The sequence below is a fragment of the Sorex fumeus genome, unplaced genomic scaffold, assembly GCF_029834395.1.
Source record: "Sorex fumeus unplaced genomic scaffold, SorFum_2.1 ptg000006l, whole genome shotgun sequence".
NCBI classification, from domain to species: Eukaryota; Metazoa; Chordata; class Mammalia; order Eulipotyphla; family Soricidae; genus Sorex; species Sorex fumeus.
The window spans coordinates 11780286-11807603 of NW_026606063.1; the positions used below are offsets into that span (position 1 = coordinate 11780286).

The 27318-nt window shown below is 47.6% G+C and overlaps 1 protein-coding gene across 1 annotated transcript in view; it reads left to right on the forward strand.

The window, feature by feature from the left end:
- Positions 1–27318, forward strand: part of DTNB (dystrobrevin beta) — a 236117-nt gene that overhangs the window by 36615 nt on the left and 172184 nt on the right. Inside the window, exons 2-4 of the mRNA XM_056124619.1 lie at positions 7895–7962; positions 13985–14065; positions 20586–20799. Coding sequence (XP_055980594.1) covers positions 7896–7962; positions 13985–14065; positions 20586–20799 — 362 coding nt within the window. The 5' untranslated portion in view covers position 7895. The remainder of the gene's footprint in view (positions 1–7894; positions 7963–13984; positions 14066–20585; positions 20800–27318) is intronic.

The window sequence follows — 27318 nt, forward strand, 5'->3', positions numbered from 1 at the left end:
CATGCAGAGTAGGTCTATTCTTGGCTCATGCAACTGTACCCCCAGCCCTCATGAATGGTTTTTGTGCCGTATCCCCAAACTCATTTTTCTGGGATTTTGATAACACGATAAATGTTAGATCTTTTCCTTTTTGTTCAGTAAATCTCTGAAGCTTTATTATTATTTTTTGTTGTTGTTGTTTAAATAAAGGCTGTGCTAACTTTCACTGTCACTGTCCTCCCATTGTTCATCGATTTGCTTGAGTGGGCCCAGTAACGTCTCCATTGTGACACTTGTTACTGTGTCTGTCATATCAAATTTGTCACGGCTAGCTTGCCAGGCTTTGCCGTGTGGGCAAGATACTCTCAGTAGCTTGCCGGACTCTCCAAGAGGGGCGGAGGAATCAAACCTGTTTCTGCCAGGTCAGCCGCATGCAAGGCAAACACCCTACCCACTGTACTATTGCTCCAACCCATGCTAACTTTATTTATTTTGACATTTTAGGTAACACCCAGCAATGCTCAGGGGTTACTCCTGACTCTGCACTCAGGAATTACTCTTGATGGTGCTCAGGGAACTATATGGGATACTGGGGATTGAACCCAGGTCGGCAGCATGCAAGGCAAACACACTCCCCGCTGTACTGTCACTGGCCGTGAGGCTTTATTCTTTATATAACTTTCGAAATAAAGAAATTTCCCTCTATTCAGATTGGATGTGCGCTCTGTTTAGGTCTGCCATAAGCCCTTTGCCTCTCTCCTACCATCTCCAGCTAAGGCTTCCCCGTGACTCCTCCCCCCACTCTGGTTGTGTTGTTCCAGTCCATTTTGTTTTGTCTGTCTTTCATTCATTGGCCGGCACCTAATCCTGTAGCTTCTGCATCCAGCGCGTGATGCCCTCTTGAGCATTTTGATAGCAGCTGCTTTTGAGTCTTGTCAGAGTGCTTGAACATCTGTGCCAGTTCTCACTGGAACCTGTTAATGATTTTTTTCCCCCTTGTGAGTTAAGCTTTTCATCGTTTTTTGAAAATATTTTTCTTGCAGACCATCCTTAGCAATGCAGAGACCCCAGGGGGAGCTCTGGGTGATTTTCAGTCCACTGTGCCAGAAGGCTCAGTGCCAGCACCGCCTGAGGTTGTGCTGCTACTTGGGCCCTGCGGTGCCAGGGACCATCAGCACCCTCCTCCCTCCCCTGTGGTGCTTGGAGCCCCTCTTGGCGGTCCTCAATGGGCTGCTCCTAGCTCTGTGCTCCGGGGTTGCTCCAGGCGGTGCTGCAGGGGTGGGATCTGACCCTTGCCTGCGGCCTGTTTCACACCTGTCGTCTCTCCCTCCAGCCCAATTGGTTCAGCTTGTTTCCAGCAGCGCTTGACCTGGTGATAATTGAGTCTCGAGTTTCTACCCACCTTCACTGGCTGCGGTTCCCAAATCCATTTCCAGAGCTACCTCGGTTCACACTTCGCAGCGTCCTCCGATTGGTGGCCCCATGTGTCCCTTTGGTCAGTCTGGGAGTTTGGTGGAGGCCTTTCCTCAAAGCTGAGCTTTCCGAGTTGTTGGTGCACAACTCAGACCTTTCCATATGTGAGAAGGAGGAGATGTCCCCTTCTCTAGATGGCTCCACAAAGAGGTACTCCTGAGCTTCTGCTGTCTTCTAGGCCGGGATGTGTGGGACATGAGAACAGAGGGGTGAAGAAGACCTGGGAGTCTCTCCCCTGGCTTTCGTCCTTCTTTCTTCTCTCTGGGCATTTTCCCGATTCCCGTTGAGTGCCACCGACGGGCCCAGTGGTGTGTGCTCTCAAACAGGGCGTCCACAAGGGGAGAGGAAGCTGAGGAGCTGCCCTCTATCAGTTTGAGTTCTGGATTCTTCCGGATTCACCTGCTGTTTTTGTTGCAGCGTCTGCTCTATGCTGGTTCATTGTGGCTTTAAATTATTATTATTATTTTTTTTTTGGTGGGAGGAATGGTGGCCATCCAGCAGTGCTTGGGGCTTACTCCAGGCTCTGCATTCAGGGATCACAGGGGTCTGTTGACGTCAGATGACCATATAGGGTGCTGGGATCCAGCCCAGGTTGGCCATGTGCAAGACAAAGCATCCTACCTGCTGTACTGTTGCTCTGGCCCCATCCTGACTTTGATGGATGTCAGGTGGGGTGTGGTCAAGCCATCTCACAGGACCAGGCTCCCTGGGTGGGCTGTTAGCACACAGCTGCAGACGCCCTCTCTCTGTCGTTCTCTGGGGACAAGTGATTCTGAGAGGCAAATATTATCATTTTGTCAGCTTAGATCATTAAAATTTTAAAGGGTTTACTTTGTGCTTTATTAATTTCAAAAAGCTAAGGTGAGCCGTGGGGATGGCTCAGAGGGCTGAGTGCTTGCTTTGCATGCAGGTGGCTGCGTTTAATTTGAGCACTGTTAGGAGTGACCCCTGGCCATGGCTGAGTGTGATTCAGAAAACAAAAACAAAAACAAAACAAAAAAGAAAAAAATGTGTGAAGAACTTTTTTTTTTTTGGCCACACCTTCCTGTGCTTAGGACTTACTATTTGCCCTGTGCTCAGGGATTATCCCTGATAGAACTCAGGACCATATGGGGTGTCTGGGATAGAATTTGGGTCAGCAGCGTTCAAGGCACGTGCTCTACCCACTATGCGGATATCTATCATGGAATCTCAATTTAAAAAGTAGGTTCTTTTTCATTTGTTTTGGGTCACACCTGGCAGTGTTCAGGGCTTACTCCTGGCTCTGTGTTCAGGAGTCCCTCCTAACCAGGCTCTGGGGATCTTACAGGGTGCCAAGGTCAAACCCCAGGTCAGTTGCATCCAAGACAAGCTCTCTACCCACTGTCCTAGCTCCCCAGCCCAGCAAATGAAATTTTTATGCTGTTTCCGGAAAGAGGACTGAGTCAGAGTGGTGAAAGTATTTGTCTAAGGATAGATTTCCTGTGGTTGCATTAGTTCCGAAATGCACTTGGTTACTGGGCAGCAGATCCAGTTGACCTACCTGCAGCCAGATGTGTGGAGGGGAACGCTGTTTATTGCACTTCCATTAGGGTAGATACTTCCTTGGGACAGCCAGTAAATAGTTTAATAATTTAATATTTTTTGTTTGTTTTTGGGCCACGCTCTGCCGTGCTCTGTGCTAACTCTTGGCATGCTTGGGGAACCCTCTGGGGTGCTGGGTATTGAACCAGGGTCAGCCACATGCAAGGCAGGTGCCCTACCTGCTGGCCTGTCGCTCTCTCCCCAGGCAATAAATATTTTTGACTTTGTATGCCAGATGCTTTCTGTCCATTGTAGCTTGAAAGCGTTCATAGACAGTGCCTCCATGAACCTGTGTGACCGTGTCCCAGTGAGATGTGGCAGACACGTGGCCAGCCTGCTGTGACCCGGGGAGTCTGGATTCTGTAGTTTGTCCATCTCTGCCGCAGGTCCCGGCTTCTGGAAACAGTGGGTCGTGACTCCAGATGGGATAGTTGTAACTCTTAAAAGAATTTCGTTTTAAAATAAATTCCTTGGTGCTGGAGAGACAGTACAGTGGGTAGGGCACTTGTCATCCATGGTGCCAGCCTGGATTCCATCCCTGGCACCCCAGATGGTTCTCGTCACCCGACCAGGTGTGAGCCCTGAATGTAGAGCCAAGAGTAAACCCTGAGCACAGCCAGGTGTGGCCCCAGAAACCAAACCAAAAGTGGTTCTTGGTTGGTGCAGTTTTTCGGGGGCTTAGACACTTTGCAAGCCTTGCAAGCCGCCAAATCTGATCTTTGAATCCCAGCACCACACATGGTCCCCTGAGCCTTGCCGGAAGGGACCCCTGAGCACGGCCACTTGTGGTCTGGTGCTTCCATACCAAATTCTTTGTTTTATTATCGCTATATGTTTGATTTGTTTACCTGTTTTATGCACTTTTATACTTATGTGGGGCTGGAGCGATAGCACAGCAGGTAGGGCGTTTGCCTTGCATGTGGCCAACCTGGCCAACCCGAGTTTGACTCCTTCGCCCCTTTCAGAGAGCCCCGCAAGCTCCTGAGAGTATCTCGCCAGCCTGGCAAGCTACCTGTGATGATATGCCAAACACAGTAACAACAAGTCTGACAGTGTTACTGGGCCCTCAGAGGACAGTGACAGTGATACTTTGTGTAAAATTTTCTTGGGTAGAAAGGGGCTGGTAGTGGAAAAAGGTTCAGAAGCCCCCTTCTCGGTGATGCATTAGCTCCTGTGACCTCATGACCGCAGGGCGCGACTTTCACCAGGTGGCCATCAAGATTATGTAGAGTATATATTTTTCAAGTATAATCTGGAAGTGGTGGAATAGTTAGAAAATTACCATGAATTTAGGATTCCCTAGGAATTTTCAGACCTTACTTTCAGAAAGAGTGATGTAAAGAAATAGCACAAGGAAACAGGATGAAGGCGGAGTCAGAAGCCAAAGGATCCCATACATGACAGGACAGTCTTTGTTTTAATCTGTGTGTTTAGCATTTACAACATGTGTCACCTGGCGGGGGAGATGACATGCTGCTGAAGAACTGGGCTTGACCCCTGGCACCATGTGAACTCTCGAGCACTGAGTGAGGAGTAGCCCCTGAGCACTTTCGGGGTATGGTCCAAAATGCCCCTCCCCCAATTTTGATTATTTACTTAGAGATCAAGTTGGGGAGAAGGAAGCCGGCTTTTAAATATCTCCCTTTTTGTTGTAATTATAGGCTACTGATGCCAACTTCTGTGTTTTTTTTTTCCAGGACTTAGATTTCACGGGACTTTGGCTCTTCCTGGTGGTTTTTACTTTTATCTGCTCTGTTTCTGTTGAAAATTCTTTGTGGGGGAAAATTTTCATGACTGTCATGTGTGTTCTAGCCTATCTGATGACATTACCATGCTCCAGAACAGGCCGGTCTTAATAATCAAAATATATAATTGCAGAATGTTAAGGAATGTATATTTTCATTTAAAAAACTTTTTAGGACAGATTTACTCATAAATGTCCAGCAAGCAAGTCCTCCAGTGCAGATATGATTGATCAGTCGTCAGTTTGTGATTCTGGCATGTTTGAGAATGGTTCAGTCTGCTGAGGGGAGTTAAACATCTTTTGCTTGATTTTTTTTTTCTTTTTGGGTCATACCCGGCGTTGTCAGGGGTTACTCCTGGCTCATGCACTCAGGAATTACTCCTGGTGGTGCTCGGGGGACCATATGTGAACCTGCGTTGGGTGGGCCGCGTGCAAGGCAAACGCCCTACCCACTGTGCTATCGCTCCAGCCCCTTGTTGTTTTTTTTTCTTCATAGGGGAAGGCAAACTCCAGCTGAAACTTTCACTAATTTGGCATATGTACCCTTGAAACAGGCTGTTTTGTGTTCTTAGCATTTATTTTCTTTTAGATCTCTTTACTTCTGTAAGTTTTATGTGGTCATTTAGATATTTGGGGTTGTCACTTTCCCTCCTATCAGTTTCTGTGCTTAAAACCCTTCCTTTTGTTACTGTTTATTTGGTTTTCATCTCACCCTGCAGTGCTTGGGGCTTACTCCTGGCAGGGCCCAGGGCGCTAAGTGGGCAGTGCCCGGGATCGCACCTGAGCTGTGTACAGAGCAAGTGCCAGTATTTCTCTGCTATGTCTCTAGTCCCTAAACTTTTTTAAAAAGAGGATAGTTCTCCATGTTTTCTTCTCGTAATTCTGTGACCTGTACATTGGGGTGAAGGCTGCGCTGGAGGATGTTTTTTTTTTTTTTTGTGCCTTTCCCCACCAAGGGAACCAATGAATGTGTCTGCGTGATGCTGCCTGTCCCTGCCCGGTGACTGCCAGGCACCACCGGGCATGTGCCAAGCTTCTGGAAGAGCAGGGGGTCGTGGAGGCATGTGCCCCTGTGCCCTTGGTGTGTTCTAGTTTTTGAGAGTGAGAGGTTTGAAAAGTGCATGAAAGTAAATAATTACAACTTGAGTTTATTGATTGATTGATTTAGTTTTTGTTTTTTGAGCCACATCTAGTGATGCCCAGGAGTTACTCCTGACTCTGTACTCAGAAATTACTTCTTGCGATGCTTGGGGAACCATATGGGATGCCGAGGGTAGAACCCTGTTTGGCCTCTTGCAAGGCAAGTGCCCTAGCCATTGTGCTGTTGCACCAGTCTTTATGTCAGACATTTAACAAGGGGCTGCTGGAACGATAGCATAGTGGGTAGGGCGTTTGCTGTGCACGCGGCCAACCTGGGTTGATTCCCAGCATCCCATATGGTCCCCTGAGCACTGCCAGTAGTAATTCCTGAGTGCATGAGCCAGGAGTAACCCTTGTGTGTCACTGGGTGTGACCCAAAAAGCAAAACAAAAAAAAAAAAGAAGTTTAATGAGTGATTTGACATGCGCTGTACTGTTTTTGAGTTGTGTACCTGGAGCAAGTTCATCTGTCTCCTAGTCTGTGAAGTGGGAATAATAATAGTAATAATAATAGTAATAATACTAGGGCTGCTGGGAGAATAGGGTGAGCTAATGCAGCTGGAGGGTTTGAACCAAGAGACCACATCTGTAAATGTAAATTACTTTTGTTATGTGACTAAAAAATGTCACCTTTTGGGGTCCTTTCAGTTTGAGGACAAACAGCTTTTTTGTTTTATATAAAAGTAGGAGGTAGGAGATTTGGGGCCAAAGAGATAGTACAGCCTTGCACGTGGCCAAACTGTGTTTGACCCCCAGCCCCCAATATGGTCCCCTGAGCAAAGCCAAGGGTGATTCCTGAGCAAAGAGCCAGGAGTAAGCCTTGAGCACAGCCCCAAAGGGCAAAAACAGAAAAAAGAGTTTATTGTCTTTTATAAGCTAAAATTCTTCTGTTTTTAGGGCTGCCCTGCCCTCTAATTGCTTCCTAAGTCATACTTAGTGGCATGTTTCTCTGTGTAAAAACAATGCTCTAAAGACGATGGTCTCAGCTAATCAAGGACTCTGCAGAGATGATCTGAGAGTTAGAAATAAGACAGAGTTCCCTGTTTGCAGCATGAGAAGCAAGTTCATGGGCTCACGTAAGTTGATTAAAAAATATACTTTAGTGGCGTTCATGCCCAATTCAATCAGTCTAATCAATGGCTGAATAAATAGCAATACTCCTACAAATATATATATATATATATATATATATATATATATATAAAGAGTAAATATATAAAAGGACAGTGGCTTACCCTTTTTCTTTTTTTTTTTCTTTGTGGGTCACACCCAGCAATGCTCAGGGGTTACTCCTAGCTCTGCACCCAGGAATTACTCCTGGTGGTGCTCAGGGGGCCATATGGGATGCCAGGGATTGAATGCAGTTCATCTGTGTGCAAGGCAAATGCCCTCCCCGCTATACTATTGCTCTGGCCCCAGCTTACCCTTTTTTATTTATTTGTTTTGGTTTGATTTTGGACCATACCCATTAGTGCTCAGGAATTACTGCTGGCTCTGCACTCAGGGATCACTCCTGGTGGTGCTCAGGGAGCTAATAGTGTGCTGGGGATCGAACCCATGTAGGCAAATGCCTTACCTACCTGCTGAACTACTCCTCTGGACCCAGTGCCTCACCTTCTTGGTCATTACTGTCACTGTGTCACTGTCAACCCGTTGTTCATTGATTTACTCGAGTGGGCACCAGTAAGTCTCCATTTGTCCCAGCCCTGCGATTTTAGCAGCCTCTCCTTACTCGTCTTTCCCAACATTGCCGTATTGGAGGCTCTTTCAGGGTCAGGGGAATGAGACCCGTTATTGTTACTTTCTTTGGCATATCAAATATGCCACGGATAGCTTGCCAGGCTCTGTCATTTCACACGGTCATTTTTTTTTCCTTACAGTCTCGAGCAGGTACTGGTACAGCCTGGATTTCTGTACCTCTTCACAGCATAACGATGCGTGTTTGGTTGAATCGTGAAATTGTATAGTGGTTCATTCTGTCTTTCTTTGTTTCTAGGATGATTGAGGAAAGTGGGAACAAGCGGAAGACCATGGCAGAGAAGAGGCAGTTGTTCATAGAAATGCGTGAGTTTTGAGTGCGTCTCGAGTCCTTGTTTGTGTGGTGGGGAATGCCTTATTCTTTCTGATGGAGTTTCAGCTTGGAATAGGCAGATATTTCATGTCACAAGCTTCACAAAGTAAGGACAGAAGTTAATGTGTTGTGGTGTGGAAAGACCCAGGCCAGCATGTCTAATTCTCTCACTCAAGTTGCTTTCTTTTTTTTTTTTTTCCTTTTTGGGTCACACCCAGCAATGCACAGGGATTACTCCTGGCTTTGCATTCAGAAATTACTCCTGGTATGGTCAGGGGACCATATGGCATGCTGGGAATCGAACCCGGTTGGCCGCTTGCAAGGCAAACGCCCTACCCTCTGTACTATCACTCCAGCCTCCGAGTTGCTTTCTTAAGCAAGGTCCAGAGTACTATGTTTGGAAGTTTCCTGGAATATATGGAAACCTGAGGCACCCCCATCAGCTGAGGTCCCTGCTGAAACTCCCTGGCTACCCCGGGCTGTGGAGGTCATGCTAAGCCCTGTGATTCCCTGCTGCTCGGTAGACTCTGGAGTGGACAGGTGTGTGTGAGGTCAGTGGAGAACGCAGGAAACAATAGGGGCACAGAATGCACTGTGGTGTGTTATTCTACAATTGAAACCTCTGTTAGAAGTCATATCTTTAGAAAACTTGAAGGAAGAGAAAAAGCTGACCAAGGAGTGAGGCTGCTTTCTGTATTTGAAGAACGGTTTTGCTCTCAGCCTGCACACACGATGGCTTTGGCCTGGGTGCTCTCCCTTTCTGGACCTTGCATTCTTTGCTACCAGACTGAGTGTGTCTGGTCCAGTGACTGTGAAATGTTGTATTGCGGAGGGGGCCACATAATCAGTACTTCTGGATTGATGCCAAGAAATCACCCCCACCTAGTCCCTGATACATGCAAGGAATTCTAGAATTCTGCTTATCAGTGTGTGAAAACCTGTGGATGAAATCTTGGTAGACCCTTTCAGTTCTCAAGATCTTTTAAGACTTTAGGGTCTTATAATTAGAAGCAGAGTTTGACTTAGCCCCAGCCTTTGTTGTCCCAATGAGCATAGGTTAGATCAGCGTTTCTCCAAAGGCGCCACCTGCTACCTCATGGACCCCAAGAATGTTCCGAGGGGACCACAGGTAAAAAGAAGCTTTGCACAAGATGAGGGGACCTATCAGTAGGATGGCGGAGAAACAGGTGGGAAGGGGGTTGTGGTTGGAGAAAAATTGAGAAGTGCTGAGCCAGCTGACAGTTGCTGAGTGGGACAGGGAAGAGATGTTGGCTTGGGTAGGCAGCCGGCTGGGTGACCTTGACGAACTTTGGTCCCCAGGTGCTTGTCTTACCTGTCACCACCCAGGAATTCCTTCCAGCTCAGTTTCCAGCTCCCTCTTCACAGCTGAGTTGGTCTCACAAAAGAATGTCTGTCCCTCTGGGTTGGGACTTGGCACTCTGGCCCATTGTGTGGGTAACCTCGGGCAAGTTACCACACTGTCTCTATGCCAGTTTCCTTACTCATAACATGGAAAGGTACTTGCTTTATATATCGTTGTGGCTGTTAAAGGAGACAAGTTGTTTCCACGGCAGAGTGCATGCCTCACGTTTGGACTCTGTCCCCAGCACTGAGAATCAACCAACCAACCAACCAACCAATCAACCAACAACCAGCCAACCAACTACCAACCAATCAGCTAGCAAAACAACCAACTAACCAAGCAGATAACCAAACAACTAACCAGCCAGCCAACCAACCAGCTAACAGCCCAGCCAACCAACCAAACAACTAACAAACTGGCCAACCAACTAATCAACCAGCTAGCAAAACAACCAACTAACCAAACAGACAACCAAACAACTAACCAGCCAAACAACCAGCTAACAGGCCAGCCAACCAAACAACCAACCAACTGACCAACTAACCAACCAGCCAGCTAGCAAAATAACCAACTAATCAACCAGACAACTAAATAACTAACCAGCCAGCCAACCAACCAGCTAATAGGCCAGCAAACCAACTAACCAAACATCCAGCAAAGCAACTAACCAATGACCCAATCAACTAACCAACTAGCTAGCAAAACAACCATCTAACTAACCACCTAATCAAATAACCAACTAGCCAGCAAAACAACCAGCTAACCAACTAGCCAACCAACTAACCAGCCAGCCATCTAAACAACCAACTAACCAACCAACTAACCAGCCAACCAACAAACCAACAGCCAATCACCTACTCACCCACTCACCCACCTCACCAACCAGCCAACACAAGCCAACCAACCACCTACCCACCCACCTACTCACCCACCCAGCGAGTCAGTAAGCCAACTTTGTACCTGTCCCGCCACACCAATCAACCAGCTATCCCGCTACCCCCCAGCCAAGTCACTAACCATCCAGGCAGCCAATTAACTACCCATCCAAACAGCCAGCCACCACCCACCCACCCAATCAGTCACCCAGCTAACCGCCTAGCCACCTATACAACCAACAAAGTTTTAAATGCAGTCTCATTAAAAATAAATGTAAAACAAATACAGGAGGTACTTAGCACAGGACTTGATATAGCATGGTGGTACCTTATCTGGTTAGTAGTGCCTATTTTTTTTTAAACCATGATACTCTGCCTAACTGGAGCAGCTTGTTTTTGCTCCTGGATCCTCTCACGCGCACGCTCTACATCTCAGACCCCCTCCCTTGCTCTCCATTACTCCAGGACACAGCTCCTGAGCTGCTGGTTTCCTTCTGCATGCAGGGTTCTTGCCCTCACCCCTGCCTTGCCTGACATGTCTCATCAGTTCTGAACTGTGTCAGGTCTCTATGCCTTCATTCTGCCTGTTGTTTCTACCTACCCTGTGAGACTTAGTGAAGGCTCATTTCTAATTCCTTTTGAACACAGTTCGTGAGACTCTGCTCTCTCCCAGCACTGCAGTAGTTGTTGGGACTGTGGGGACGAACTAAACATGATCTCCGCTTCTCTCAGATGCTTCTGTCTCAGACAGAGCACAGACACACATGTTGGTGCCTGGGAGGCCTTCAGCCAGTTGCACACATATGTTGGAGCCTTCGGAGGGTAGTTGCTCTAGTGGTCCCACCCAGGATGGGGGTTACTGCCCCCTCAGTTCTCACTCAGATGACCCTACTCTGTAAGACATTCAAGAAGCCACACCAGGAGATGTTTGGTTCAGTATGATCTCGTGAATCCTTCTTTCTTTAAAAAAGTTTTTAAAACAAACAATTTTTTATTTATTGGTGGGGGATCTGGGGGGAGTTGGGACCTCACCTGCTATGGTCAGGGCTCTCTCCTGGCTCTGTGCTCATGGATCACTCCTGGTGGGACTCAGGGGACATGTGGTGCCATGAACCCAACGAGGGTTGGCCATGTGCAGGGCAAGTGCCTTCACCCTGGTGTTCTCTCCGGCCCCTCGAATTTCTCATCCTTTATAGTTGTTTGATTAGGTGGTTAGTGTATGGGTGTGAAGCCATCAGCAATGGAAGCTCATTTCCCACATCCCCAGCCTGATTATCCCTTCCCTGGACACAAGAGCAACCACCTCTGCCTGTAGGATCTGGATGTTGGTTGGTTTCAGTTCTTCAGTTTTTGAGTCCAAGAATCAACTCTAACATTAGTCCTAATGGTCTATGATTTGGGGAATTTCTTTGACTTTGCTTTTTCAAAGTCTTCCAGGGTTCATAGCAGACCTGAAGATAGGTGCTGAGAGGCCCCGTACCCTGACCACTCTCACACGATCCGCTTTCCCCAATGAGACTGTCCGTCTCTTAACCCTGGCACCATAAACACCCTATAGTAGGTTTCGCTCCTGTACTTTTTGGTGAACTGTACTTTTCTTTTAAAAGAAAGACAGCTTGAGTTTTTTGTTGTTGTTCATTTTTGGGCTACACACAGCAGTAACAGCATTCAGGGATCAATCTTGGCAGGCTGGGGTACTAGGAATTGAACTCTGGTCAGCTGTGTGCAAGGCCAGTACCCTACCCCTGTCCTTATCACTCCAGCCCCAGCTCAGCTTTTACTTTGCAGTCTTTGTACCTTTTATTTTTTTGGCTTTTTTTTGGAGCGATAGCACAGCGGGTAGGGCGTTCGCCTTACACGCGGCCAACATGGCCGACCCGAGTTCGATTCCTCCGCCCCTCTCGGAGAGCCCGGCAAGCTACCGAGAGTATTCGATATGCCAAACACAGTAACAACAAAGTCTCCAATGGAGACGTTACTGGGCCCGCTCGAGCAAATCGACGATCAACGGGAGGGGCCTTTTGAATCACACACAGCAATGCTCAAGGAATACTCCTGGCTCTGTACTCAGTATTTACTCCTGGCGGTACTCGGAGGACCATCTGGGTACCCCTTATTCTTGATTTACTGTACTGGTTAGGGCCTCAGCTATGTTGAAGAACAAGAAGAGGGGTTAGTCATGTGTTATTTACTTTTTATTGTACTGGATGTGGATGTAATTTTTCATTGTTAAAACAAGGTATGTTGCGGGTTCTGTTCCCTTGTTTAGATTTAGGAGCTGTTCTAGTTTGTCCAGAGATAATGCTATTATTTTGGGTTTTTTTTTTGAAATGGTACATTGAGTGCCAGAGAGCTAGTGAAGGAGATCAGACACTTGTCTTGCACTTCGTCAACCCTGGTTTGCTTCCCCACATCACATATGAGTAGCCCCTGAGCACTGTTGGGTGTGGCTCAAAACCACAAAAAAGAATAAAGAGAGATAGCGCAGGGGTAAGTGCTGGTGTGAGGTAAGATTGAAGTGAGACTAAGAAACATCCTGCATTGGGGCTGGAGAGATAGCACAGCGGGTAGGGCATTTACCTTGCACGCGGCCAACCCGGGTTCGATTCCCAACATCCCATATGGTCCCCTGAGCACCGCCAGGGGTGACTCCTGAGTGCAGAGCCAGGAGTAACCCCTGTGCATCACCAGGTGTGACCCAAAAAAAGCAACAAAAAAAAAAAAGAAAGAAACATCCTGCATTTTTGGACAACAAGTATTCCACCGAAATATTGCCTTTTTTTTTTTTTTTTTTGGGTCACTGGACCCAGCAATGCTCAGGGGTTACTCCTGGTTCTGCACTCAGGAATTACTACTGGTGGTGCTCGGGGGACCATATGGGATGCTGGGAATTGAGCCTGGGTTGGCCATGTGCAAGGCAAACACCCTCCTCACTCTCCTATCGCTCCAGCCCCTCCACCAAAATATTGGGGGAAAATAATTTTCTCTCCTGCAAAATGAAATTTTCCTTTATTGAATCAAAAAAAATTTTTTTTTTAATTTCACTTCACATGAAGTCTTTTGGCCACATCTAGCAGTTCAGGTGTTCCTCCTGCCTCTGTACTTGAGGATACTTCCTGGTGATGCTGGGGGGAGCATGTCGTGCCAGGGAGGGAACCCAGGCCTCCTGAACGAGCCACTGAGCTCTCTCTGGCCATTGAGTCTCAGGTTGCCACATGACCTTAATCCTGTCTTTAGAAGTTGTGTGTCATCTCTTCGGCCACCCGCACCGCCCGCACTGGGCAGGGAGGGTCAGTGTCTAGAAGCACAGAACATGCTGGTTTGGGCGCCATCTTTCTAAAAAATCACCTGTCGCAGAGATCAGCTGGGCCGCTTCCCTCATTTTTTAGCTGGGACACTGAGGCAGAGAAGACGGAGGGAACAGCACCATACTTGTGTCCTATGGTTGCTGGTCAGGCTGTTGCAGACATTGGCCTCTGACCTGCACTTGGCATCTATGCTGCCCACCAGTTACCCTCTCTGGGAGTGTCCTTCATCCCTCCTGCGCATGGAGTGCTTCCCTGACAGGCTTCTCCGCGCTGCACACACGTTATGGGGTCCAGCTGCTGGGGCAGAGTGTGTGCCTGACACTCCAGTGCCCTGCTGCTGGTGGACCTCCATGTACAGTGCATGTACACTACATGTACCACTCAGCGCCCCCAGTCACAGTGGGCACTCCTACGTGCAGAGACTGAGCCGTCCTCCCACTGAACGCTTTTGTCTTTACCCTTTTTTCAGGTGCTCAGAATTTTGATGTCATCCGACTATCAACTTACAGAACAGCTTGCAAATTGCGGTTTGTACAGAAACGATGCAACCGTAAGTCTGCCTGCGCCTCTCTGGCAACTGGCTAGTGCAACCCGTAAAAGAAGGGATCTGAATGTCTTGTCATCCTATCGTAATGTTGTATTTATCAGGATCCAAGCTTTAGAATGGTGAGAACTTGCCATTTTCAGGAGTGTCGAAGGATCAGCAAAGTCAGTGAGATGAGTTTTGGGATGGGATAGTGTTAATGCTCTTACATAGGGAAGTTGCTTTTCCCTTGTCACTTTTTTCTGGATGGGAAGAGGACCCTTAAGTGGTGCTCGGAAGGCCCCCCGCCCCAATTCTTCACCAACCGGGAGAAGTGAGAATCTTACAGTACTTGGGGGGTCCGGGGCGGCACCCACTGATACTGGGACCACTGGTACTTGACTGAACTTGGGATAAGTGTGCAAACGGTTTATGCCTTAAGTCCGGCACTACGGCCCTGCCCTGACCCAAGCTTCAGTTTTGCTTTGTTTTTTGTTTTTTCCTCTTTGGGTCACACCTGGTGATGCTCAGGGGCTACTCCTGGCTCTGCACTCAGGAATCACTCCTGGCGGTGCTCGGGGGACCATATGGGATGCTGGGTATTGACCCTAGGTTGTCCACGTGCAAGGCATGTAAGGCCCTACCCACTGTACTCCAGCCCCCCAAGCTTCAGTTTTTGTCCAGGTTTTGCCGTGTATTAGAAACGTGACCTTAGGCAAATGCTTCACATTTAAGTTTACATCTGAATACTTCTACCTAAAGTCTCATTCTCCTAGTTTGAATATTTGTCCCGAGACTTACCTCCCATCTTTGACTAACTCCTGTCTCTTTCCTGTGGTCCTGACTCATTGTTTCTCAAATTATATGTTGTGATCCATTAATGATTTAAGAAACCACTGTGGTGGCCTGTAGCCAGAATTCATGACATATATTAGAGAAGAAAAATAGGAATAAGGGAAAAATAGCATTTGTAGCTTAGGTAGTAAGGTTCAGCATCTCTGAGAAGCATTTCTTTTTTCTGTAACTAGAATCGTGTGTGTATGTCTGTGTATCTAGCTGTGGGTTTGGGTCGGAGTTTGAAAATCACTCCTGGAGCGACCCCCATTTTCACAAATCTTGCTGGGGAAGTAAAAGTTTGTGTGAAGAGTCTTTCTTTTTTGCGGGGGGGGGGGGTTGTTTGATTTTTTTTTTTTTGCTTTGAGGCAACACCTGGCTCTACTCAGGGCTGATTCTGACTCTGGGCTCAGGGATCACTCCTGGTGGGCTTGAGGGACCACATGGCGTACCAGGGACTCAACCTGGTCTGCTGTGGGCAAGGCAGGTGCCCTACCTACCCCTCTACTCCCTGCCCAACGCCCCCCCCCGCCAAGTGCAAAGGGTCTGAACCAGACTCATGGCATTAGTAATAGAATCTAGATCTTTTATTTGGCCACGTTTGGTTCTTCAGTCACCAGAAATGTCTTTTTCTGGGCATTGTGGCAGAGGCAGGAGTGGGTTTAAATTTCCATGTATGTGTTGCATTTTCCCAACAGAGCTTTTAAGAGAAGACCCTCCCTTTCCTTTGCTGCTGAAAACTTCCTTCTTTTGAGTAGGAAAACGTATAAAACTGTTCATTGTCTCGTCAGTATTTAAAAGCATGCTGCTTGCTTGCCCGTCAAGCCCGTGCGCTCCCTTGAACGTGATCTCGCTTGCTTGCCTCTCTTTCTTTGCTCACTTCCATTCTGGAGAAGCCTGCATCTCTCTTGAACACATTTCCCCTCTTTGCTCTCACATTTTTTTTTCTTTGTGGGTCACACCCAGCAATGCTTAGGGGTTACTCCTGGCTCTACACTCTGAAACTACTGCTGGTGGTGCTCAGGGGACCATTGGGATGCCGGGGATTAAACGCAGGTTGGCTGTGTGCAAGGCAAACGCCCTACCTGCTATACTATCTGGCCCTGACATCTTTCTAAGCAAGATTTTTTTTTTCAATAGAAATTACTTTGCTTCACGGAAAACCAAAACAAACCAAAACCCAAAACCAGAAAGAAAAACCATGCTGCTTTTGGATTCCTGGTTATTCTGACTTTAGCTTAGTTCTTGGCTTCCATCAGAACAAATCTCCCTCCTTTTTTTTCTTCTATCTTCTTCTCCCTCCCTCCTCCCCCCAGTTCATAAAAGGAAAGGGAAGAGTGGGCAGCCAAGCTCCTAATTGTGGGAGGGGTCTCTGAAGAAGCATTCCCTCTCCTGGTTTTCCCTAAGATTGGGACAGTCTTAGCATTCAACATTTTGTTTTCACACACATTTTAGAATCTCTTAATTTCTACTTAAACAAGAACTCTGCTTGGAATTTTTTCTTTTCTTCCTCCCCCCCCCCCCCGCCCCAAGTATGGTTTACATATAGTGAAATTCATTCTTTTGCTATTAAGCCCTGATGTTTTTTGGGTGAGGATGGCTTGGGTCATGTAATTCAAGTAAGGGAGAATTTATATAATGAGATCTCCTCTGAACATGCTCGATTGCTCTATGATTTAGTTTATGGAAATTACGCCTTACAAGCGGCCAACATGGCTGACCCGAGTTCGATTCCTCCACCCCTCTCGGAGAGCCCGGCAAGCTACCGAGAGTATTCAATATGCCAGACACAGTAACAACAAAGTCTCCAATGGAGACGTTACTGGGCCCGCTCGAGCAAATCGACGATCAACGGGAGGGCCTTTACCTTTACCTTTACCTTTATGGCAACATGGGTATGATCCCTGGCACCACATGGTCCCCTGCACACCACTGAGAAGTGATCCTTAGCACAGAGCCAGGAGGAGTCCCTGTGCACCGCTGGGTGTGGCACCAACCAAGATCCACACACAAAGTTCCATCCCCATAGCAATTGCCCTTTCCTGTTCTCTGCTGCCAGAGTCCCTGGCACCCACGTGTCTGCTTGTACTCCAGGTGCTCTTGTTCTGGGCGTTTCCTATGAACAGACTCACTTTGTGGTCTTTCCTGTCTGCTGTGTTTCACGTAGTTTAATATTATCAAGATTCTTCCACGTTGTCACATCTTATCAGTAGGTCATTTCTTTTTCTTGGCTAAATAATATTCTGTTGCATGGATCTATCCCATTCTGTGGATCCATTCATTGGTGGGTGGGCACTGGGGACTTCCCGCCTTGCAGGCTATTGTGAGCGCTGTACCTGTGTTAGTGTGAATATTCGTTTTTAGTTCTCCAGGAATGGAATTACTGTGATACGTGTGGCTCAACTTCTTGAGCAATTGCTAAGCTGCTTTCTAAAGGAGCTACATAAGCACACATTTGGGGTGTAGAAACATTCCAGTTTTCCTCCCTCCTTACAAATGTCTGGCATATTCTCCATCAAAAAAACATTAGCCATCTTGGATGGTGTGAAGCGGTTTCTTCGTTTGGTTTTCATTTCTGTTGCCCTCATAACTAATGATGTTGAGCATCTTTTTAAATGCTTGTTGGCTCTTTGGGTATCATTTTTGGTGAATTGTCTGTTGAAGTCCTTCTCCCATTTCTATTTTTGTTGTTGTAGGGTAGGCTCATCTGAGGGGTGTTGAGGGGGCCAGACCTCAGGGTCCTGGGGCTTAGACCTGGGGCCTCACATCCGTTTGGCATCACCCTGGGTTCTTTGCTTCTCCTTATTGTTAGAGTTTTTGCATATTCTGAATACCCAGTCCTTACTAAGTGCATGCTGCTTCTCCTAACTTCTTTGGGTTGACTTTCAGTTGTCTTAATAGGGTTTTTCAGATTGTTTAAATGAGACTCCACCATCTGCTCCCCCCCCCCCCTTTTTATTTGTGCCTTGTGTGTTTTGTTTTTCATCATGAAGGAAGAACTTTTAGTTTCCCTAGTCCAGGCTGATGTTAGCTATGGATCTGTTGTAGGTGTCCTCTATGAGCTTAGAATTGTTTCTGTCCAGTCCTAGTTTGCCATGTTTTTTTTTTTTTAATCATGAATGAAGTAAGTACTGGGGCATTCGGAATGCTTTTTCTTAGATGACCATGTGGTTTTCCAAACCTGTATTTTTTCCTGTTATAAATATAATAGCTTTCTTATGATTATAAGTTGGCTCTTATTTTCATACTTTTTTTTAACCCTTGTAATTTAGACACATTTCTTTTTTTTTAATTAATTTTTAGTAGTGAAACACCATGAGGTACAGTTGTAGACTTACAAATTTTTGTGCTTGGGTTTCGATTATACAGTGATCAAATACCCATCCCTCTACCAGTGCCCATTTTCCACCACCACGGATCCCAGTATCCCTCCCACCCCCATTCCCCCCTCCCACCCTGCCTCTGTGGCAGGGCATTCCCTTTTGTTCTCTCTCTGCTTTTGGGTGTTGTGGTCTGCAAAAGAGGCATTGAGTGGCAATCATGTTCGGTCCATAGTCTACTTTCAACATGCATCTCCCCTCCTGGGAGGATCCTCCCAACACCCTTTATTTGGTGCTCCCTTCTCTATCTGAGCTGCCCTTTCCCCTAGCATGCCTGGCTGGCCTCTAAGCCATAGAGTAATCCTCCTGGTACTGATCTCGGTAATTCTTGGGTATTAATTTCCTATTTTGTTACTTTATTGGACACATTTCTTATAAATAGCATGTAATTGAACTTTAAAAACGTTGAAAAATGCCCATCACTGTGTGTTAGTCGGTAGATTAATGTGTATTTATTGCAACTCCACCTCTGTTTGGATCCATATCTCTTTTCTTACTTGGTGGGATTTGTCCCTCTTGTTTTGCTCTTCCACCCCTTAGATTCATCCGCAATTTCAGTTTTTCTATCCGCTTAGAAAGACTTGCTTAGATTTTATTTTAGAATGTCTCTCGACCTGTTTTTTCCTCCCACTTTATTTAAGCACCATGCTTTACAAAGTTGATAATGATTTGTTCAGGCATACACTGTTCCAACCCCAACCCACCACCTTCCTCCCCCGCTGTCTCCATTCCCCTAAACACCTCAGCCTGACACCTCCCCACTCCCTGGCAGGCCCACAGTTATTTATTTTATATTGCTTTTTACCAGTACATGGCTAATAGATCTGTTGATCTGTTTTTCTGGAAGGCTTTCCCCTTGTGTAGTTTTAAGTAGCTGTTCCTTCCTTTTCATAGACGGCTGTGATTTCTCGATCTCCTCTTGTTGCTGGAAGGAGTTCTCCTACTGACGAGCTTTCAAGGAATAGTTCCCCTTGGTATTGGAATTGTCTTCCTTCCCCCAGGTCACCTGTGAGCTAAAAAAAAAAGGTTTTTCATCCAAGGTTTGTAGTTATTCCCAAGGGGGAGGGTAGATTTGGCTGCTTAGCCTGCCTTTTTTATTAGAAATTTTTAAAAAATTTTAAAAAATAAAAGATTTTTTTCCTTTGGGTTTTGGGCCACACCTAGAAGTACTGGGGGTTCCATATGCTGTGCCCGGGTGGCCATATGCAGTGCGGAGCATAGAACAGGGCTGGCAGCATGCAAGGGCCTTAACCCCCCTACTAGCTCTTGAGCTCTTAAAAAACCACATTTTTGTTTGGTTGGTTGGTTTTGGTCACACCCGGCAATGCTCAGGGCTTACTCCTAGCTCAGCACATAGGAATTACTCTTGGCAGTCCTTAGGGGACCATATGGGATGCTGGGGGTCGAACTAGCAGATAACCTACCTGCTGTACTGTCACTCAGCCCTCCCAAACAGGTTTTTGTTTGTTTGTTTGCTTTTTTAAGTAATGGAGTAAGCAGGCAAGGTACAAATTAATTTTTACAGGTTTCTTTTTTTTGCTTTTTGGGTCACACCCGACAATGCACAGGTGTTACTCCTGGCTCTGTACTCAGGAATTACTCCTGGCGGTGTTCAGGGGACCATATGGGATGCTGGGAATTGAACCCGGGTCGGTCGCGTGTAAGGCAGATGCCCTACCTGCTGTGCTATCTCTCCAGCCCACTGGTTAATTTTTATCTTTGAGTGTTCAAATTTATCCTGTCAGTATTTTACTAAATGTGGCTAAATGTGGTCACTTTCTCTCTCTCTCTCTCTCTCTCTCTCTCTCTCTCTCTCTCTCTCTCTCTCTCTCTCTGTCTGTCTGTCTCGATTATATTCAATGGTGCTTAAGGACCTAGAGCAAGAAGTTGGTTGGTCTGAGTACTTCAGAGTGTTTTTCTCAAATTACCTCATAAGGGGCTGCAGTGATCACGCCCCAAGGCTGCAGTAACCGTTGCCTCTGGTGTCTGCAGTCCGGACTTGCCCTGAACCTCCTGCCTGCCTGCCGGGACTGGCTTCCTCTCCATTCTGACCAGGAATAGTCTTCTCGTTACGGGCTAAAAACTGTCTGTCTCTCCTCTCTCCCTACCTCCCTCTCTTTCTTCGTGAATTACTCCTGGCAGGGCTTGGGGGACTTCATGGGATGCTGGGGATGGAACCCCAGGCCCTGCCCTCTGTACTGTCGCTCCAGCTCCCCGACACTCTTTTCTTTAAGTCTAAAAGCTTGTCAGTAAAATGAAGCGTCCAGTGGGGGGAGGTAGATAGTTCCATGGTTTAAGTTGCTGGCTGACTGTTGATTTCCTTGCTGTTTCAGTCCATCTCGTTGATATCTGGAACATGATCGAAGCCTTCCGAGACAATGGCCTTAATACACTGGACCATACCATTGAGATCAGTGTGTCCCGCCTCGAAACCGTCATCTCGTCCGTCTACTACCAGCTGAACAAGCGCCTGCCCTCCACGCACCAGATCAGCGTGGAGCAGTCCATCAGCCTCCTTCTCAACTTCATGATTGCCGCGTACGACAGGCTAGTACCTCCACGCTTGCCTTCATCTCAGTAGTCGTGGGCCTCCCTCCTCCGGGATGCTCTGCTTGGGGTGTCCACTTGGAACTGAGCGCAGAGGGGAAGGATTCAGTGTAGGTCTCTCGTGAAGACGGGCACAGTGCTAGAGACTCGCCGTGCTGGGACCTGTCACACGTGAAACTCTTATCATATTGTGGGGCACATAGTCTGATAAATTATAGGTCCCTCAGCAGAGCTGTCCTCCACCCAGGGAAATGCACTGCTGTGCATTTGATAATGAAGTGCTTTCCCTTTGACTTTTAAGCCTAACTTTTCTTTGCTCTCTAAATATTTACTTACTCTCTAAATGGCAAATGCCTCTGCACAGTAGTAGTGTGTTGTCTTTTTATATTTGGGATCCTGTCTTCATTTTTTTTTCCTATGCAGTGAAAATAGTCCTTACCATAGAATAAGGTGATTTAAATGTATTATAAATTAAGTCAGAAATAACTTTGGGCAAGAGAGCAAGTTCAGCAGGCCAAACAGATGCTCTGCATGCAGGAGACCTGAGCTGATTTCTGACACCACATGGCACTGCCAGCCATGTCTCCCCAGCCCCCAAAACACCATGGAGATGGACATAGCCCCGGGGCACCGCTAGCTAGGCATAGCCACCAAACTCAGAAGAACAGCAGTAAATACACTGGACCAGTAAACCATAAAATGAGATGCTATAAATGATTAAACTACAGAGGCTACAGTTATAAGAGCCAAGAGTTCACATTATGATCCTTTCTGTACCGTTTGACTTGGATGGACCAGTTCTTTCTGCTTTGTGCTCTCTCTCTCTCTCTCTCTCTCTCTCTCTCTCTCTTTCTCTCCTCTCTCTCTCTTCCCCCCCTCCCGCCCCGACTGCCCCCCTCACTCTCTTCCCCCCCCTTTGAGTTCATATATGTGTAAAATGGCATTGGTTAGACTTTATAATTGTGATTTTATGAATTATGGCAAAACAGTGCAAATGCCAAAGGATAGTCACAGTACAGGGACTCCCCAGGTCACATTTTTATTAGATACTATCAGATGAGTTATTTTGTCCACTTAGTAGATCCTTTCAAGGAGTTTGAATTTTCATTCTTGATCTTGGCCAAAAGGCCAAGAATCAACGAGATACTTGAAAATTTTTTAAAAGCAGAGACCTGCATCCTAGACTTCTGAAGCCATTTAGGGTGCTGGTTTGCAGGTGCAAAATAGTTGAGAACCACTGATGGCGGTTAGTGAACCTGAAAGTTTACGATGTTCAAGGAATAGCTTTTTTGGTTTGTTTTGAACCACACCCAGTGGTACTCAGGGTTTACTCCTGGCTCTGTGCTTTGGACTCACTCCTGGTGGGGCTTGGGGAACCAGATCGGATGCTGGGGATTGAACAGGGTCAGCTGTGTGCAAGGCTAATGCGCCCCCCCGTCCCTCCCCCCCGCCCGCCTTCTATCACTCTCGCCCCAGGAACAGCTGTTTTGATCCGTGAACAGTGAAAATCATTGTATGTGATGAATAAGCAGCATCTCAGTGGGTCAGTCAGCTCAGAGCTAGCAGCTCAGGTTCAGGGTTGCCATCACGGAGGGCCTCATGCACACGTTCTGTCCCTGGGCCACACCAGCTCCTCAGGAAACGCTTGTGGGAGGGGCTGGGTCTGAGAGTGGTGGACCATATGCCGCTCATGCTTGAGGCGCTGGCTTCCATCCCTGCCACTGTGTGGGCCCCTGGGCGCCACTGGGTGTGGCCTTGGTAGCCCCCCAGCACACTTGGGGTAACCTGGTGCACAAACATAGCAATTTAAAAAAAAATTTTAGACCAGAAATAAAACCTAGTTTTGGGGGGCTGGGGGGTTTGGGGAAGTCTAGTGGGCTCTCTCTAGCACTGCTGGAGAACTGGGGGCCACTCCTGGTGATCGTGATTTTAAAATCAGGCCTCTTTTGTGGTTGAGTAATTCAGATACCACTTCCTTCATTGTCCGGTTTATTACTGAGGCTTGTCTCCTTGATAGGTAGAATATCCAGCTATTTATTTACTTTTTGGTTTCTGGGCCACACTTGGCTGGCTCTAAACGCAGGGATCCCTCCTAGTGGGCTGAGGGGACTCGTGGGGTGCCAGGGATTAAACTGAGGTTGAATGAGTGCGAGGCAAGCACCCTGCCCGCTGCATATCACTTCAGCCCCATCAGCTTTTTATTTTGTCTGAACTCTTCAGGTAAAATTTTGTATTGCATAATTCTTCAAAGTTAAAATCAGGACATGGCAATTTTTGAATTGTCCTCAAGTTGCTTCTGAGGACTTGCAGCGGCTTGCAGTGCTGGGCAGGCCATGTGCTACCTTCCTGGGTGCTCCTCCAAATTCACGGGGAGGAATTTTGGCTGGGTTATTTTTGATTCTTTTTTTTTTCTTTGTGTTTTTGTCTGTTTGGGCCAACCCAGCTGTGCTCACGGCTTACCCATGTCTCTGTGCTCAGGGATCATTCCTGGCAGGATGTAGGGGACTGTATGGCATGCCAGGAATTGAATCTGGGCTGACCGTGTGCAAGGCAAGCGCCTGTCCACTGTACTAGCTCGCCCGCTCAGGAATTAATTCCTATGAATACTGAGTCCTTTCAGTCATTCACACTGGATGGAAATGGCAAGAACTTCAGAGACTAATATTCAAGGCATCTGTGAGTTTGGCCATCGTGAGCACGGAGGAGATGCTGAAGCTCTCTGTGGGCTCGGTTCTCGGCCCTCATGGCCAGTACACAGCCCAGGGCCCTGTCAGTTCCTGGTGAAGGCACCCAGGTGAGGCTGTTTGGAATCGTGCAGCCTGGACCTCCATGTTCAGAGCACAATGGTCAGGGGCACTTAACTCTTTGGCTGTGCCATTTCACGCTTGACGGTTTATGAGTTCAGGTCCGTTCTGTTTCAGCTCTGCACCAGTTCCCTCCTTCCGTGGGGAGCTGTGGAAAATTGCTCGCGTGGGCTGTCGGGGCCAGGTTGAGAGTTCCCCACTAGGGTCTCTGGCTTTACCTCTTCCCAGCTGCTGTGGCTCTGTCCTGCTCTTGTCAGCTGTTCTGTGCGACATCAGAGAGGCTTGCTAGCAGCTGTGAAAGGCCCCTTACTCAAATCTAGGAGGGGAGGGACACATCCCCACCCCCAAGAAATGTGCACTGGGCATGTGGACTAGTGGGGCACAGTCAGGATCTGTGCCTCTGGGGAGGGTGGTACCTTTTCTCCTCAGGGCCTCGTCGCCTCCTGGGTCCTTCTGTGAAATGACCCCACTGTTTATTTTATTTTTTTGATTGAATCACCATGAGATACAATTATAAGCTTTCATGTTTGAGTTCCAGTCATACAATGATCAAACACCCATCCCTCCACAACTGCACATTTTCCACCACCAATCTCCCCAGTATACCACCCCCCTTTTCAGCCCTCCTCCTGCCTCCATGGCAGACAGTTTCCCCCATACTCTCTCTCTCTACTTTTGGGCATTATGGTTTGCAATACAGATATTGAGAAGCTATCACATTTGGTCCTTTATCTACTTTCAGCAACATCTCCCATCCCGAACGATCCCTCCAACCATCATTGACTTAGTGATCCCTTCTCTATTCCAGCTGCCTTCTCCCCCAGCTCATGAGGGAGGCTTCTAACTGTGGGACAGTATTCCTGGCCCTTGTGTCTACTGTCCTTGGGTGTCCGTCTCATATTATGTTAATGACATCTTATCAGAACTTTTTTTATGACATCTTATTGTCTCATTCCTACTTTGGACAAACTTGCAGGCTATCAAATGTAGCCTGCCCACAGGGCAGAGACTGGCAAACTCCCCGTGGCGTACCAAATATGCCAAATACCAGTAACAATGATGGGTCTCATTCTCCTAAAGAGCCTTGAATATAATCTCAGGGCTAGGATGAAAGAGACGTTACTGGGGCCTGCTCGAGGCAATCGACGAATAACAGGATGATGAAATGAAAAAAATGACCCTACTTTTTTTTTTGGCTGTCTTTAGGTCACACCTGGTGGTGCTCAGGGGTTACTCCTGGCTCTACACTCAGGATTTACTCCTCCTGGGGCTCGAGAAACCACATGGGATGCTGGGGATTGAACCCGGGTTGGCCATGTGCTTGGCAAATGCCCTCCCCTGCTGGACTGTAGCCCCATCCCCTGCCCCCACTCTTTACCCAGATCTTTACACTCAAGCTTTGTTCCTACTCTCCTCCCTACTGTACTGTTGCTCTGGTCCCACCGGCCGGGAAGCGTTTTGCTATCCACCCTAGGATCATGTTTAGTTCATACCAGATTTCATCATATCTCCTTTAGGAAATTTTTCAGAGACTGATAGAGAATGAGCTCTAGGGGCTTTGGATTTTTTTTTTTAGGTTTTTGGGCATCGTACCCAGGGATACTCAGGGCTTACTCCTGGCTCTGCACCCAGGAATCACTCCTGGATTTGAGCTCCTCTGGGGATCAAATCTGGGTTAGTCACACAGCAAGGCAAATACACTATTCACTGTATTATTGCTTTGGCTCCCTGAAATGTTTTTAATTGTTTAAAAATTATTTTGTTCTGGGGGGCTGGAGCGATAGCACAGCAGGTAGGGTGTTTGCCTTGTACGCAGCCGACCCGAGTTCGATTCCTCCGCCCCTCTCGGAGAGCCCGGCAAACTCCCTTGAGTATCTCCCCCACACGGCAAAGCCTGGCAAGCTCCCCGTGACACATTCGATATGCCAAACACAGTAACAAGTGTCACAATGGAGACGTTACTGGGCCCGCTCGAGCAAATCGATGGACAACGGGAGGACAGTGACAGTGATTTTGTTCTGGGGATCACATCTGGTGGTGCTTAGGGCTGACTTCGCACTCGGGATCACTCCCACTGGGCTTGTGGTACCATCTCCGGTGCTGGGAGCAGAACTTGGTCAGCCACGTGCAAGGCAAGCACTGTACCTGCTGTACTATCACTCCGGCCCCGGAATGTTTTTAGAAGGATTAAATGCAGAACCAGAGAAGGAGCTCAGCTGCTGGTGGAGCTCCCGCCCTCACTCTGGCCTGCCCTGATGGAGGCCAGTGCAGGCTGTGTAGGGGACAGACATCGGACGGAACCCACCAACAGCGCCGCGGAGTTGCAGTGGAAGTGTTGGTGCTGCAGGGATTCAGGGGTTCCGGGGGCAACAGTGATAATAAAGACTGCTCTCTCCCCTCTTCCTGGCTCCCTGGCAGCACTTCTGTTCTCCTGTGTGAAGCCGTATTCTCATTTAGGTCTGTAGGCATCAGCCGCAAACGGCTGTGCGAGGCTCTTCCCGCCTTGAACCCTGGCTCTGTCCGCTGTGCTGGCTCATCCTCTGTCGCAGTCGGCCGTCCTGCTCGGGTTTGGCCTGGTCTGCAGCTCTCTTGCGTTGCTGCCAGTCTCGTTTTCGTCTCTTTCATTACTGGTAGTATTTGGAGCCTTGTTGCAGCTCTTAAGTCCATGGTGCTTTGAACTGTTTCACAGAAAATGGAGAGGTCTTTGCGGGCCGAGAGCCGCCCTGCACCTCTCAGATCCTCAGTCAGTACCGTCCTGGGTTCTTTACACACGCTTCTCAGGTCGCAGTGAAGAGCAGTAGGCTTCTGATTGAGACAGAATTAATATTCGAAGTTGATTTGACGTGATTAAGCTGTTTGACATTTGCCAAATAGATGCTTGATTTGCAGTTGATTATTGTATAATGCATTCACTCTGAAGTTCCATAAATTAAGATTAATTGGAAAAGTAGGAGTTTAGGGAAAAATCTTAGAGAAATAAGTGCTCTTATTAGTTTTTGTACCATATGATAATTGGACTGGTAATAATGTTTCTAAAGTAGAAGCCTGTTTTCATGTGGGAGGTACTAATTTACTCTTGGCAGCGTCCATAATTGTTTGCTGAGGATGTAGCAACAGCTTATTTGTTTTTGTTTTTGGGCCCCAGTTGGGGGTGTCAGGGCTGACTCCTGGCTCTGTGCTCAGGGATCACTCCCGGCGGGCTTGGGGGACCATATGGGGTACCAGGAATTGAGCCTGGGTCTGCTGCTTGGATGGCAAACGCCCTGCTGTCTGGATTATGGCCCTGGCCCCCTGAAGCTCGTTTTCCCGAGTAACAAATGCCTGTTTCTAAAAATATTAATCTGCATAACAAGCTCTTATTAGCAAAAGCTGTGAAATCCTCCGCATGAGGGTAATTTAATTATCAAGACGCCACAGAATGTGAGCCTTTACTAAACTGAGTTCGTTCTCGTCTGAAAGGTTTCAGTGAGGAGGATGGCGGCTTGTCACGGCCGCTGCATGTTGGAGCGACAGCCCTGACTCAGGGTGACTCACGTCCACCCCGGGGTGGATATTAAGGCCTCCTGAGCATCGCCGTTGTCAGACTGGCAAATGGTGGGTTTATGGAAGTGAATCATGCACCCGCGTCTGAGACAGAGAGTTTGTCCTCCTCCTCCCAGTGAGCAGGAGAGGGTGTCCCTGAGGAGCTGCTATTCGGGAGGGGTCACAGTAGCAG